The following is a 16,099-nucleotide window of genomic DNA, read 5'->3' on the forward strand; positions in this document are numbered from 1 at the left end:
ATCATATAAAAGTCTGTTTTATGATAGGTTATAGCATCTTGTTTTTCAGGGGCTTTTTAAAATTCTTCTCCAGCCTCCCTCCTTCTTCCCTCCTATCTGTTCTGAATCCTCAGCCTCAGCTGTCACGCCACTTGACAATTAGCCATGCTGTTCCCGTCTGTGCTTCATCGCTAAAAAAACTTTTTCCTCTTATTTTTTTTAAACTTCTGAATGCAACTCCATGGCCGCTGTACGGCAGCCACAGGGGGGAAAGTGTGAGAATAAAAAAAAAGAAAAGTGAAACGTGAAATCGTCTCAGTTCTAAAGTGGCTGTGACCAATTCCCAGATGGAGGGAAAGCGTTTTTGTGATGGCTTTCAGTGCGTTGCCGCTTGAGCTCTGTCCCGTCAACAGCAAGAATTGCGTCAGCTTTCCCTCTGGCCAAGTGTGTCCCATTCTCCACAGCACAGACAGAGGACACGGTGGCGCTGGAAAGGCCTCGCACAGAGGGAGGAAGGCGAGGACTCTTTATTGGGTACTCCAAAGACACTTTGTACTGATGATAACCGTGTAAGTCAAACAAAGGCTCAGGTTAGGCCGTTTGCCAGCTCCTTTTTCTACCTTTCGATTGTAGTTTTTTTTTTTGGTCACAGCTCAAACAGCTGACTACAAGCAATTCTCGACCTTTCTGGAAAAGAAATGAGAGTTGCAGCCTTGCAGGTAAACACAATGCAGAAAGTACAGTTTAAAAAAAACAATTGTCTTATTGTGATATCATCGCTGCTAAAGACTTAAATTAAACACAGATAGCTGTGCCAGCTGCATCCGTCTGAGGTCAGATAGTTGAAAAAGCTTTTTTTAAAGGAAGCTGTACTCTACTTACAGAAGAATTAATGGAGCGTAGTATCAGTGAATAGATCAGCTCAACAACGGACACGGCAAAAAGCAAAAGATGTGTCTGCTAGTTTGGGAATCAGCCAGTTCTTGCATTTTCTTTTTTTCTTCTTTTTGGCTTTATAAGTTGGACGACCTACAGTAGTTTGATGCTTCTGCCCTCAGCTTGTGTACGAAAAAGAACTTTACATGTCTTCTTGGGTAGAAGGGAAGAACGGGCACTTTCAAGAGCCCATAAATATTGAATGCGGGATAAATGCGGACCCATTTGATTATGAAACGGAGAGTGTGTGAATGAGTTTAGTTGTACGTGTCTGATACCAGCAGAGTGCTCTAGAGTGTCTGGTGAAAGACTGTGCGTCACTGCAAAGTGGACCTAATTAGGGGGATTTGGGGTGTATTTAAAAATGAATCATACTTCTCCACAACACCAACAACAGTATTCACCACTTCTCTCAAATGGGCAGCTGGCAGGGAGATGGCTTGCTGGATCGCTAAATGCTCCCAGAAACATATGAATGGGAGGCTTGATTGCTTTGTCGCTAATGAGTCATGCAGTCGCGCACACTGTACGCTGGGGCGGCGCAAATGCCGCTGGAGACGGCCCTTCTACTTTTGTTTGTGTTCACAGCTGCCTCTGGTCCTTCGCATAGCTGGCCTGCTCATCATTAACACTTCAAAAAATGAGCCGGCGGAGCAGAATTTTAAACAATTCATTCAAAGAAGCCCCCCCTAAAAATAGTCTCAGATTGCAGGAATGGCACACTGATCAATATTTATCCTCGTTTTTGCCTATTAACTGTGTTTGCAGTTCAACACAAAGCAAAGCAGCTTTTCTTGCCTTCTTAATAATCACACTTCCCAGTGAGCAAACCTGCACGATATTACCTCCTCAAACTGCCTGATTTGTAATATTGAGGCCTTTTTTCTTTCTTTTTTCCCCCCTTTCTGATTGCCTCTCTTTTGCACTAAGTAAATTTGTGATAAACCCTTACAACCTGAGGAATGTAATTTCAGCATCGGAATGGAACACGATTAGAGCGAAATGGGAGAAATCCTTCGGTGATGGAGTGTGTCTCAGGAATGGCATTGGGATGCAAGGAAACATTTTAGAGAGAGGGGAAGGGGAAAAAACACCCTAAACAAAACAGTTTGCTTTAATTGTGTGGTGAATTACAACAACAGTAAACCACATGGGCATACTCACCGAGAGCCATAAATTCAGACACAAACACATGCACGCTTGAGCATCATCCTCTGCATATGAATGAATTAAATCAAAAAGAAGAGCAGGGGCTTCTAAACTTGTTTATATGCAGATTTTCCTGCACTTGAGGTGATGAAAAACAGCAAATACACAGAAAAACGCTTGTGCTATTTTTACCTTCAGACAAATACGATATGGGATACACAATAGCTGTTTGCTCCCTCCACGTTCACAGCTTTCCATTACACAGACCTGGAGGAAGCACAAGACATAAAAGGGAGTCATCTTATGTCTGTAATATACATGCTATTTATTCCTGTATCGCACCATCTCTATCGCTCTGCCGCTGCCTGATTGCTCTGTCTCGATGGATTGAGAGGTTAATCTCCTTCAGAGAGGTTTATTAACAGGTTGTGCTGGCAATGAAAGCAACTTGGCATTGGTACCTTCACTCCACGACTACAGTTTGTGCAGCATTTTGGGGATCTTTCATCTCTTTCATCTCTCTCTCCTTGTGCATCCTTCTCAGTCCACGAGTATTAAGTAAAGCTTTGACACAAGTGGTGAGTTGGCAATGGCCAGTCTGATTTTTTTTTCCAGCTGATTGTCTTTTTTACTTTAACCTAAATGAGGTCTTTTTCTTGCTCTTTTGTTGGCTGTAGTAATCAGTGGTGTGTGTTAGACTCAGATAATTATGGGATGCTATGAGGAGTTCTTCCTATCTGGCCTGGGAAATGTGGCAACGTATCACCTATGTTAGAATGGAGCAGCTGCTCACTGTGGGAGCCTAACTTGGCAACCCTGAGCACCTCATGCTCCATGACTGCAGATGTTGCAAGATTAAACTGTAGAGAAAGTGAGTGTATGCATATCTGTGAATGGGGAAAAAAGTAGTAGATTAGCTGAATAAAAAGCATGCTCACATGGTGGCAGTTTGGCAGTTTTATTTACTCTGTTAAGTAGACATTTAGACATCTAGACATCTATTTATCTAGACATTGATATCTAGATAGATAGATAGATATTAGACATCTATCTATCTAGAAATCTATCTATCTGGACATCTATCTGGACATGCATCTATCTATCGATCTATCTAAACATCTAGACCTCTATCAATCTATCTAGCCATCTAGACATCATTTTAGACATCTATCTGGACATCTGTCTAGACATACATCTATCTCCACATCTATCCATCTATCTGTCTGTCTGTCTACACATCTACCAAGCCATCGGCACCATCTATTTGTTCGTTTTTGTCTTCAAAGCACATGCTAACATACAAATACTTCCTTCTCCTCTCCGTCTAGCTGGTTGCAATATATGAAGAGCAGGATCCTCACAATGGAGGGGACGGTACCAGTGCCAGTTCCACAGGTACACAAAGCCCAGAACCCTTCGCCAGTGAGATGAATTCAGCATCAGCCTTCCAGCCCTACCAGGCCACTAGTGAGATTGAAGTCACCCCATCCGCTCTGCTATCCAGTGAGTCCAGCATCAACATTTACATCACCACTAATTGTTATTGTCACCTGTCTCTATTCTTGATTCATTCATAACTGTTTAAAGAAATGCACAGTTCTCAGGTCTACTTGACCCAATCACACGTCCAGTGAAATGTTCTTGAGCTGTAGACTGGAATATTTGGAAGCGTGAAGTCAATTTTCTGCCTTGAAGCAAAAGGTAGTTGGCATTGTTGAGTGGTACAGTATAAAAAAGAGAAAGTAGCCTTCTGATGCAAAGAAGAGAAAAATTATCATCAGTGTGACTTGTACCTTGAGGCCTGTGCTGTGCTTTTGTAAGAACGAGCAGGAAATATATGCCACTAGCAGACATTCAAAATGCAAAGCTTTAAAGGTCAGGCACATGAAAGCTGACGTCTGAAAGCTAAAAGTTACTTGGGAAGCCAAGCATAACAAAAGGTAATAATTTCAGACCGTGGTCTGCACTGATGCTTACATTCAGCTCCTTGGGTATCTGCTTATTTTGTGGTGTGAAATTCAGCTACTAAATTATAGCCCCCAAAAATCTGTGTTGCTTAGGTAATGCTATGCTTTGTTGTTCTGAATCACCTTGGCTGACACAGTGTTGATAAAGGTGACCACAGGTTGTCAAAACACATCCATTCAGTTCTGGATTGGAGTAATGTGAGCAATGTTATTAATTTGTTTGTAACAGGGCTGTGAGATCCTGACTCAAACAGACGTGAAAAAAGTAAACTTTTTCTAACTGACACCAATCTGACCAGAGTGTGATTTACTTGACATGCTTCAGGTGTATTATTCAGAGTTGAGTGTCTGTCGAGACTTCGAAAGGTGTCCTGGGAATGTCATTGCCCTAAGTTAGACAGACAGGTAGAAACCGAGACAACGGAAGGAATTGAGACGCAGTGGGTTACTCGGTCACGCATGAGCAAAGGCACACATGCCAGAGCAAGATGGACGTGCACGCACTCACACGTGGCACACACAATCAGGAAATGGCAACGCTCAAGTCGGTGAGTCAGATGTTGCTTGTGTCCACATATTCACATCTTGTGAAGTGGAACCAGTGAGCTTGATGCAGAGCTGTCTTAAACTTCAAAGGACATCTAAGACGTTCAAAGCCAAAGCGCACATATAGGCGCCGGCTGACACACTCATGCACATGAATGAACAGTTGACTTTACTCTTCTGCTTTGACATAAAAGCTCGTTCCAACCTGATAGAATGTGAAGATTTATGGAAATGACGTGAGAATGGTGGCAGTCTGAAAGTGAACCAGAGGCACAGTGTGGAAAAAGCAGGTGCGTGTGATGCTGTCTGACCTGCTGTCAAAAAGCTTCACACAAACCACCACGATTTTACCCTAACTCGTTTATAGCTTTGAACACTGTTCGTGTGTTGAAAGAGCGACTTAAAATTAGCAAATTCAGATCAAACTGCTCATTTAAGTGTAATTTAAGTCATGTGAATCCGTGACAAGAAAACTAAAGTGAAATGTATCACTTGTTTACATTTTATTTAATAGAAAAAAAGACTACTGTCCTCATTCATATACATTGATTAGTGTCCAATTACATCTTTAAACAAACTAAAGCATTCCCACAAACATAAAATGAATCCATTAAAAATTAATGGGAGCAGATGTCTGAAGCCTCATGTTGCACCGCTATCTTAAATACAGCGACTGAGATGGACATTGCTGTTCTGCCTAATCGTGTTTTATGTCTGACTGAGATAGTTAGAGATTATTTTTATTTAATTAACCTTGAGTATCAGTGTAATATATCAATCTTTCAGTGGAAACACTATATGAAAAGAAATGGACAAAATTTCAGGCCACCTGTATGTAATTTTAGGTCATCTAATATCTCAAATAATGATTGAAAACGCAGCGTTCAGGATGATTGAACATGCATCGAGGCACTTACAGTTGGTAGCCTAGCCATCAAAGTTCCTGCATTTGAAAAAGTATTATCTCCTGATCATTTTTTTAAGAGAAAATACATTTTAGAACTTTATTTAAACTCTCTCAGTGTTGCAGAGTGGTTGTAGATTGCTCTGTTTCTTTACAGTAGATACAAACCATAGAATTTGACTGTAACTATACTATAACGTACAGTCATTATGCAGTGTAATTTTATTGAGTGTTCATGGTGGATGGTGGGGTGTGGACCTTATTTCTGCCCTCCAAAGCCTTGCATGTGAATTACACAGAAGACAGAGTGTTTTCTCAGTGTTGTTCTACATCTGATACGGAGCTCTTACCCTCTTTATCTCATGGAAAAACCTTTTAGATATTATTGTTGAACAGAATCATAAAGTAATGAATTAAACTGTGAAGACCTGTTTGACCTTCTGCTGATTTTTTTCATAGATACGAGCCACACTTTTTCTTATTTGGATGTCACGGTGATGAGTTTGTGAAAGCTTTCTTCACCTACGCAAACTTCAATTAAATTCAATTCAATTCAATTTTATTTATACAGCGCCAAATCACAACAACAGTCGCCTCAAGGCGCTTTATATTGTACAGTAGATACAGAGAAAAACCCAACAATCATATGACCCCCTATGAGCAAGCATTTTGGCGACAGTGGGAAGGAAAAACTCCCTTTTAACAGGAAGAAACCTCCGGCAGAACCAGGCTCAGGGAGGGGCGGGGCCATCTGCTGCGACCGGTTGAGGTGAGAGAAGGAAAACAGGATGAAAGACATGCTGTGGAAGAGAGACAGAGATTAATAACAGATATGATTCAATGCAGAGAGGTCTATTAACACATAGTGAGAGAGAAAGGTGACTGAAAAGGAAAAACTCAGTGCATCATGGGAATCCCCCAGCAGTCTACACCTATTGCAGCATAACTAAGGGAGGATTCAGGGTTACCTGGTCCAGCCCTAACTATATGCTTTAGCAAAAAGAAAAGTTTTAAGCCTAATCTTGAAAGTAGAGATAGTGTCTGTCTCCCGAATCCAAACTGGAAGCTGGTTCCACAGAAGAGGGGCCTGAAAACTGAAGGCTCTCCTCCCATTCTACTTTTAAATACTCTAGGAACAACAAGTAAGTCTGCAGTGCGAGAGCGAAGTACTCTAATACGGTGATATGGTACTACAAGGTCATTAAGATAAGATGCGGCCTGATTATTTAAGACCTTGTATGTGAGGAGCAGGATTTTGAATTCAATTCTGGATTTAACAGGAAGCCAATGAAGGGAAGCCAATACAGGAGAAATATGCTCTCTCTTTCTAGTCCCTGTCAGGACTCTTGCTGCAGCATTTTGGATTAACTGAAGGCAAACATGCTCTAAAGCATGTTTTTTGCATAAATATTGCATAAATAGCTAATCTTAGATTGTGGTTAAGCAGAAAAACTGATTCCTGCACATGACGTCTCCTGTAATGAGCCTTACTTCTATGAAGAGCAGTGTTTGGAGAACATGACAAGACGATGAAGAAGGATGGTAGAAAAGAGGTCATCAGGTTGGTGAAGCAAATGACATGTATTGTTTGTTGCAGCGGTGAGGGGACGCTTCACCAAGAAACTGCAAACAGGGTTGTATTACACAGCCTATTAGTTCCTGGGAGATTGTATGTAATGCACATCAACTCTTTTTATAAGTTGCTGTCTCAAAACTTGTTTTAAGCGTCAGGCTGACTGGCATCGCATGTACATGGTCAGTCAGATAAACAGACAGCTGATGGTCCCTCCAGAGATGCAGATGAGTGAATTACTGGCAGCGTTATTGCAAATCAGGCATCAAAGTGTAGCAGCAGCACCCTTGGCAGCTGTGCTCTGAGGCAGAGAATTATGGCTACTTAAAATCATCATCTTTTAGAGCCATATTGATTGTTTTTTTTCCCTCCTCCATCTCCCGCAGTCCCAAAACTCTACCTCTCGCTTCACTTTCCGTTCTCCACCCCTCCTCTTGCCACCGCCTCGGGAGCCCATTTTAGATTTCCATGCTAACATGTGCCATGCAGGTCAAACTGTTAATAATTGGATTGGAGATGAGATGTAAATTACAATAATGAATGTAATTTTCCCGTAATTATACGGATGCCGGAGCTGCCTCTGCCTCTACTTCGCACTAAATTCTAATCTTTCAGAAGTAAGAAACTGTCTGAAACTTTAAATTAACACCGGATCTTAATGGCGCTTGCTTCGAAATTGAATGCTCTGTTCTCTGTTACTCAAAGAATTTCACTCCACAGTTCAGTGATTTGAACCAGGAGCTGACTTTGTGTTGTCGGCTTTAGTTTTAAACATATGTTAAAAATTATTTTTGAAAGTTTCATATGAATAAACGCACATTCCTCAGTAATGCTAGTGTTGCTACAAATTGGGAGCTAGTGTTTTAATAGCTCTTTAAGGCCAAAGATAATAAAAGTGAGCTGTTTTACTAGCAGACGGGTCTTGGTTTCCTCCTGGTGGATGACAATATTCGGCCTCATATGGCGACAGTATGAAGCCAGTTCATGGAGGATGGAAGAATTGATACCATTTACTGGTCATGAGCTCGCCTGACCTAAATCCAATAGAAAACCTCCGAAACATTTCTGCTCGTCTCACGAGGTTGCACATCAAACTATCTCATTAGGAGCATGCCTCGATGTTGCATGCAAACACGTAGCTACTCAATATCATTTTTAGTTGTTGCAGTGATGATGTCTGCCACATCAGTTTTTCCCTTTGATTTTTTGGGTGTCTAAATTCAGCCTTTTGTGGCTTTTTGTGACATTAATTTGTCCCTAACACATTACCCTGTCCATATCAGTATAGATGTCCACCATGGTGTTTTTCCCCATTGAGAGCAGATGTTTTATGAGCTGTGTATCTACACCTTTAAGGAACTCAAGGAAAACTTAAATGTGTGACTGAAGCATGCATTCCTTTGCATTAATCTGACAGCAACTGAATTTTTATCTGAACAGGCAGTTTTGCTGTTTGGGCTTGAGCAACAAGGATGGATCGCTTTCAACGCGACATGTGTCTGCATGTTTTGTTTTGGATCATTGCAATTCCAATTTGCAATTAGATTAAGATAATTGTCTATGAAGCTATCTCTGAAATCTGAACACACACACACACGGACATCCAGTTCGTGTTTCTTCCTTGACTTGAACTTGACTTTACTGTGTTTTTTATTTTTAGGTTTTTATAGAAAGTCCACGGCACTTGTTTAGGACACACAATCAGGAAATGGGAGAAGCTCAAGTGTTATTGACAGTGGTTAAAAGTACACTGACATTGATGTGGAGTGGCTTTAAAAGGCTAACAAAAAGATCACAGTGATTGCACTGATCCATTACAAAACTGGCATTATTTTTTGTTCAGCTCAAAGTGAAAAATCTATGGATAACTTTTTCTTTTCCATTTCCACTGTGACCACTTTACAACTTTCAACCCCCCTGCCAAGTCAGACTTGCAGTGTAATGACAAATTGTCCATTCCTCGACTGACCCGCTCCTCTGCTGAATCTTTTGAATCTCTGCCCGTCTTGGTCCTCGAGGCTCTGCAGCGACAGGGTTGCCTGGATGCCATTAGAGAAATTGCTCGTGGGTGGAGGTGGGGGGTTGACACCTTCAAAGAGGAGTGCTTTCATCTAATCAATTTGGCTTAGTGGCCTGCCATTGAGGAGGCTCCCTGCCACCAGCCAAGGCCATGTAAAAGTCACAGCAGAGAGGGGGACACTCCGTGACACAAAACACTGGATCTCCATCTTAGATTTAAGGCTTAAGAAGTGGCCTGCGCCCTCTGTCACGGGGGCCCTCCCAGTGGGTTTGGGTGAATTCCAAAGGCTGTGATTGCCCATTATAGATAAACTACCAGGTTTAAGTTTGGGACCCTGTGCAGCTCGGTGTGATACGAGGAACAGATACTTATCTCTGTTATCTGCCTTCTTTCTCTCCAACTCTCTCCGCACCACAGCCACCTTCAATCTCTCACCTCAGTGGTGAGCGGGTGAGGCAGTGCGATCTTGGGACTTTGATATCAGAAGAATCGCAGTGTGCATCAGCTGACTGCTCCTGTCAGGTGGTTAACCCAGCTCACGTCATCTTCATCTGCTGATTTCAATCCTGCAGAGGAAAATGGAATTGGAGTTCATTCATCGTTTGAGCTTTAGCTTACATAGAGCAAAAACAGGATCTAAATTATGGTTTAGTAGTGACTGATGACAACTTTTTAAAATATTTTAGTTTCATTGAATAGTGTATTTTGAGATACGGGTAAAAAAAGGGAAAATGTCTTCAAGGACATGCTAGCTCACCTACGCCTCCCAACTCAGGTCACGTTTATTTTCCTTTAACAAAACCCTTTAACTTTTAAATCAGAGTCCCTTGAAAAATATTAAACCTAACCCATTCATACTATATTTGTATGAATGAATGGATTTCTGCTTCTTTGTATGTGCCTTTGTAAATCCCTTTTGTTTTGTTTTTCACTGTAATGGGTTTAAATTGTACTCAACATCACAGAGACATGAAGGATGTGTATATAACAACTAGTTTACACTTACAAACCAAAAGTCTGTGTTCTGTCGTCTATAGAAGTCATTTGATCCTGCATTTAAAAAAACCATAATGCCACTGATTTTGCTAAATAAAGTATAGCATGCTACATCATGATGATGATAATAATAGCAGGACTTTTTAGATCATTTAAGATAATTGATACTGTATATTTTCCTAAGGCATATTAGAAATTCTTGGAAGCTTTTGGGAGAAGAGTTCATACAGGTTGCAAATACATGGAAAACATCATTTTTCATACTTTCCCGTGGCTGTAATGTTAAATTCATTATTTGAACTGTGTTGAAGTTGCAGCTCATATGGCATCCATAAGCATGGTTTTCATTGCAAACTCAGATTATGCAATCATCTTCTTTGTCATTTCAGTCGAGCTTTGGTGACTCATGATGAGAGGCACCTTCCAACCTCAGACTGCGTGTCATATTACCAGTGCTTGTCAGGGCTTGTGCCACGTTTCTGGTTATAAACAGAACCTGTATATAGTCATTTCTTATTTAGCAAGCATATAACTACTGAATAACAAAGATGGAGTTAGACAGGGCAGCGAGATGAAAACTTCTGATCCTGTGGGTGTTGCAGAGAAAGATGTTTTGTGCACAGACTGTTCATATGGAGACAAAAAATGAGTAGCTAATGATGTATGAGCTGGGCATCTCAGCGCTGCTAATGTAATTAGATGAGGGCTACAAGAAAATGGGCTACAAGGTGTTATAGCAACAAAAGAAAGTGCTTATATCCCTCTCCAGCATTTAGTTCTGTAGCTGGTTTCTGCTCAAAGGAAACTGTGGGGCAGAATAAATGTAAGAAACACAGTCAATCCCTCACTGAATTTTATCATTACAGGCAATGAAATTGTTAAGAAACAACCCATAATTTCTCATCCGGAGAGCTCGAATTTTCTGTTTGTTTCTTTTTTTCTCTCTTTTATATATTACTCCTGGAAGAGGTGGTGAAATAGCCTTTTTTAAGGCTCTCTGTTTCTCTCTCATCCTCTGCAGTGCTATAACATGATCCATCATCATGACATTTGTCATGACAGGCTTATCCTCTCCGCTAACACTGAACAAGAACAACATTTATTCAGCTCTGATTCAACAAAACATTAATACAGCCAGAGCTATATTCTATGTTGTCCAGCCCCTGCTTTACAAATGTCTGTTTGAGGAAATTACCAGTGTTACAATCGAGTTATCTGTATTAATTTTCCAAATTCCTGCAAAAGAAAAGCATTTATTGATGGGATGTAAGATGTGGTAATATAATCATTTTTCTAAATTCATGCTGCCAAGTAGATCTATGAAGACCAGCACTGACAAAAACACTTGGTAGCAAGTCTGAGAACCCTAAACGAGAATGACATGGTTTTTTTTTTAATTAAGTACAAAAATAAGCAAATATTTTTGGATTTTTTTCCCGACTTCCAGGCTTTGCATGCAAATGTATGTTTATGTCTGCATCACCTATCATAGATCTACTCAACCTTGCTTTGGCAGCGGTCCACTCCAGCTGTGCATAACACCTCTCAGCGTAGATTCCGAGCTGAGTACACACTCAGCGGAGAGGGTGTTGGGATAGCAAGCTCATCATTAGCAAGCTGAAAGCACTTTTAAGCCCATTGGTCCTTAGGAGACTCTGAACTGCCTCTCCCTACCTGCGTTAGTGGAGAGGCTATTAGTTATGTCAACTCTTAATCATACTCACGCTCGCAGTGCGGAGAGGGAGAGCGATGGAGCGCCCAAGGTGGGTCTTTAAACTGCTGAGGAGTGGGCGTTCTGTTTCACAGTCGCTGAGAATATTAGTCATAAAAATGCTCATATGTTTCTAATATCATCCAGAGCTTATTATGGCTAATTATTACAACAATTATTGCAACGCTAAATGGGGAAGACAGTGTTTTGGTAATGAAGTGTGAAGTGCTCAGAGTGGTAAAAGTCTCCACTCAGCACTGCTGGGAAGGCGCTACCAGTTTGATTCCTATTATTACTTCTGCTAGGATCCCAGTAAAGCCTTAGCTAGACAGCTGAATCATGTGGAGATGTGTCTGTGTGTGTACATGTGTGTGAGTTTGTTGACTGCTTTATTGCTTCCTGAGCTGGGCTGAGAGATGTCCTGCAGGTCACTTGTGTCACACTTAAAGCAACACAGACACGCAGAGGTCTTCACCGAGCAACAAAGTCATTTACACTTTGTGACATGCAAAAATGGATAAAACGGTAAATGGCCGTAACCTCATGACAGACAGCAAGAGGAGGGAGTTTGTTTGTTTGCGCTGACCCCGGTGTCGTCTCTCACCATAAGGACATTCAGCAGTCTCGTTTGTGCCTGTTGTAGCTGAAATATGGCATCTTCGTGCAGGCTCAATATGCAGTTTGTTTTTTTCTGTTTTTTGAACGCGGACATATTTATGGAGTTTTAAGAAAAACCTGTGATTGATTTCACCCAAGACAAAGGAACTGTGTTCGGAACATCTGTTTTCCCCCCTTACTTTTGACCACTGGGATGGCTTCTGTTGCCAAGTTACAATCCCACTTTTTAAATGATCAAAATAATTCGATAAACCAAACCAGAGGTTTAGGTCTTCAGTAGTTAGCCTCTGTGCCATTAATTAAAACAGACTTCTTTTTGTTTCCAGATTCTTCAGCTCACTTTTCATTCTTACTCTAAGGAGAACAACCGCGAGCATCTTACTTCAGTTTCCTGGCTCAGCTGGATATGAGAAACAGATTTTCTAAAGTCTTTCAGATTCCATCGAAGCACAACGAAACATGGAGTTCATTATTACACATCCTCTTCTTATATGTGGTGGTAAACTTGCAATGTTTCTCTTTATCAGTACAAAAATGTGGAGCATTTAAATGCAGTGGAGCGATGAGTAGCAAGAAGATCCTGGGTTTGAATCCAGTGTCTGGCCGGGTGTGCGTGGGTTCTCTGTGGGTACTCTGGCTTCCTCCCACGGTTCAAATACATTCAGTTGGTAGGGTTAGGTTAATTGATGATTTTAAATTGCAGATAAGGGTGAATGATTGCCTGTTTCTCAATGTTAGCCCTGCAAAAGATTGGCCAGGGTGTACCCCACCTCTCGCCCGATGGCAGCTGGAATAGGCTCCAGCCCCCTGTGACATGTGAAGAATATAAATGGATGGAACATTTAAACAAAGAAAGCAAATTAAAAAGAAAAAAATATATATTTTTAGTCCTAATCCAAGAACATCACTGCATGGTAATTATAATGATTATACTTCAGAATAATTAGCATAATTACTTGAGCTTTCATTTCTTTTCATATTCAAAACATTTCAAAGAATTGCTTTAACTACAAATACAAAATGACACACAGGAAAAAAGAGACTGTTTTGTTCGTTAGTCAGTGAGAACCTGTGGGCTTCATTTACATTGTGTCTGTGCTGTATGTTAAAAAAGGGTCACAGATGGCCAAGAGCAATACCTCCTGCTCCTCTGACTCACTAAGTCACTAAAGGGTTATGGGGTGTTTAGCATCCCTTTGTCTCCCGGCTCTTCGTCCCAGCGGACCTCCCCACAGCTCCCCCACCCAGCTCATTAGCCCTTTTCTAAGAGCCTCCCATCCCTTTGTGTTTCATTGTCTTCCGCAGGGAGGTCACCTGTGAAATGTGTCCGCTTCAAATCGCACACCAGGGAAGCATTTACATGCATGTGTAGCCACATGTGGGTGGAAAGAAAACATACATGTTTACACACATCTCATACAGACAGACATTCATGAACACATGCTAATGTGTGACACGAGATCGTTGATGTGTGCTTCAAGGCGGGACGGAATAATTGTTTTGCAGGTTAACGCCATGACGAACGGGCAGACGCACACCCACAGATATTAAACTTTGATTCTAACGAGTCACTTTGTGGCAGTTTCTAAGAGCACGTCTGTCACTGACAAATCTTTTTTCAAATACAGAGAATGTATCACTCTTGGAAAATAGGGCAAGTTAATTTCAACTGATAGCAGCTGAAATGATCTCACCATGAGGCTGTGCTGGATAAATTGAAAGTGCAGAATTTTTTTTCTTCTTTTTTTGCCGCATACCCCGTCTCACAGAAAAAGAGGCTAAATAACACACAATGCAGTAAAACCCACTCCAGCTAGAGTGTAGCACAATAGAAAGATGTTGTGTGAAGTTTTCCTGGTCCTAGCCTGCTTATGGGACAGGGATCCATTTCCTTGGCCAGAGTTCAGCCGCTCGATGCTCGCTGTCCTCCCGTTTCTCATCAGGTCCACAAAGATAAGTTAGCCCTTAAAGCAAATCCCAGAACACTCCTCTGCCACCTTCCCATCTCCTTGCAATCCCGATCACTTTCAGAGTGCTGACTTTGGCTCATGTCCACGACTCTGATCATAGCAGAACATTTGTGCATACCCGTGGTTTCATTTTGAAGCCATTTAAATATTACGGTCAAGTTCATTTGAGAATGTGCAGCAACTACCCATGGCGCAGACTCCCTGTGCGGTCCATTCAGCTGTTAAGAAACCACATGCTGATATTTCCGAATGAATTCACGGTCGGGAATGTTTGCATACAAGAATACAGCTGCTTCCTCTCTTATGTTATAAACTTGAACTGTGAATTATTAAAGGTACAGCGTGTAAAATCTCACAACTAAGTGTCTGTACATTGCAGATTCAGTCAACTGAATTCTGTTTTCTTACTCTGCCCAATTCAAGTACATAATTCTAGCTGCGATGGCCGTTCATCTGTAGTGATTGTTACCTGACAGGCTACAGCTAGGCTGTAAAACTTTATGAAAGGAGTCTGGAGATGAGTGTTTCCCAACCTTTTGAAGCCATGGTACATATTTCACATTAGAAAAAATCACACAGCACACCACCAAACAAAAATGTCACAAGAAGCATATTGATCATTTTTCAACGGCACCAGGTATAGTGGAATTGACTCGGTTTGTCCCCAGTATGCCTTTTTGCTTTCTTCTGTCCACTACTCTTGCTAGGGCCTTCATCTGGGTCAGAATTTTCTCCAGGACCAGGTCAGATTGAATACAATTTTTTTCTTTTCAAATATTTATCTATTGCTATTATGCGCTGCGTCGTCTCACAGCGTGACTATTATGTAATTTCTTCTTCTGTTTTACTAGCAGTTGGGAACCCATTTAATTCGAGCAGTTAGTTGCACTGCCCTCTAGGGGAAGAGAATGTAATTGTTCTGCCCGTTACCCACGGCGATCGCTTGGAGTACTAATCGGGTGGAACCAGATAATCTTCCACGGCACACCTGATCATTTCACAGTGGTTGGGAAACACCGCATTAGATGACATAATATTAGCATATAACCAGCTTTTGCTGTTCTGCCAACTCATCAGCTGTTGGTAGATGGGAGAATCATGTGTTCAGTCTGCTGACATTAAGTAATTGTGACTAATAATAATATTGAATTGATGGCTATACCCATGTATTTTTAATGGATTATGTTTATGATGTATCAATTTGTTTATAGTTACAAACTAATCAATGTATGTTTATGAGTACAACATTCTTTTTTTCTATTAAATAAACTAAATAACCTTTACGGTCTCTTCCTTTTTGCACAGGAGACAGCAGATAGTTATAACTTATAAAAATGTATAGTTTTTTCAGCTGTGTAGGAAAAATCCTGTCTCCTTTGAAACATCTACACATGTTGAGCATAGGAAAAAAAATCCTGGAACTCATTTGGTTTTTAGTGTCTTGTTCTAGCAGAGCAGATGCAGGTTGACATGAAGGGCTTGGATTTCCTGCCCACTTCCTAAAGCCTGCTGGCCCAAATTGTTTTTGTCGTGTGCTATTTAGTCAAGTAGCGGAGATGAAACCCACAACTAGCTGACTCACAGCATCTCTGTAGTACAACCTTGGGTTAATCTCAGGGGGTATAGCTCAGGGGCAAAGCAGTTGACTGCAGATCAAGAGGTTCCCTAGTTTAAATCTGGGCACCCTCTCTTTTTGGGACAGGGTGGTGACATGATTCACACTTCAAATG

The 16,099-nt window shown here is 41.2% G+C and overlaps 1 protein-coding gene across 1 annotated transcript in view; it reads left to right on the plus strand.

Annotated features, from left to right (window-relative positions):
- Positions 1-16,099, plus strand: part of LOC134634773 (partitioning defective 3 homolog) — a 351,935-nt gene that overhangs the window by 109,489 nt on the left and 226,347 nt on the right. Inside the window, exon 3 of the mRNA XM_063484142.1 lies at positions 3,393-3,567. Within this exon, the coding sequence (XP_063340212.1) occupies positions 3,393-3,567 (175 nt within the window). The remainder of the gene's footprint in view (positions 1-3,392; positions 3,568-16,099) is intronic.

Source organism: Pelmatolapia mariae, linkage group LG9, assembly GCF_036321145.2.
Source record: "Pelmatolapia mariae isolate MD_Pm_ZW linkage group LG9, Pm_UMD_F_2, whole genome shotgun sequence".
Classification (NCBI taxonomy): domain Eukaryota; kingdom Metazoa; phylum Chordata; class Actinopteri; order Cichliformes; family Cichlidae; genus Pelmatolapia; species Pelmatolapia mariae.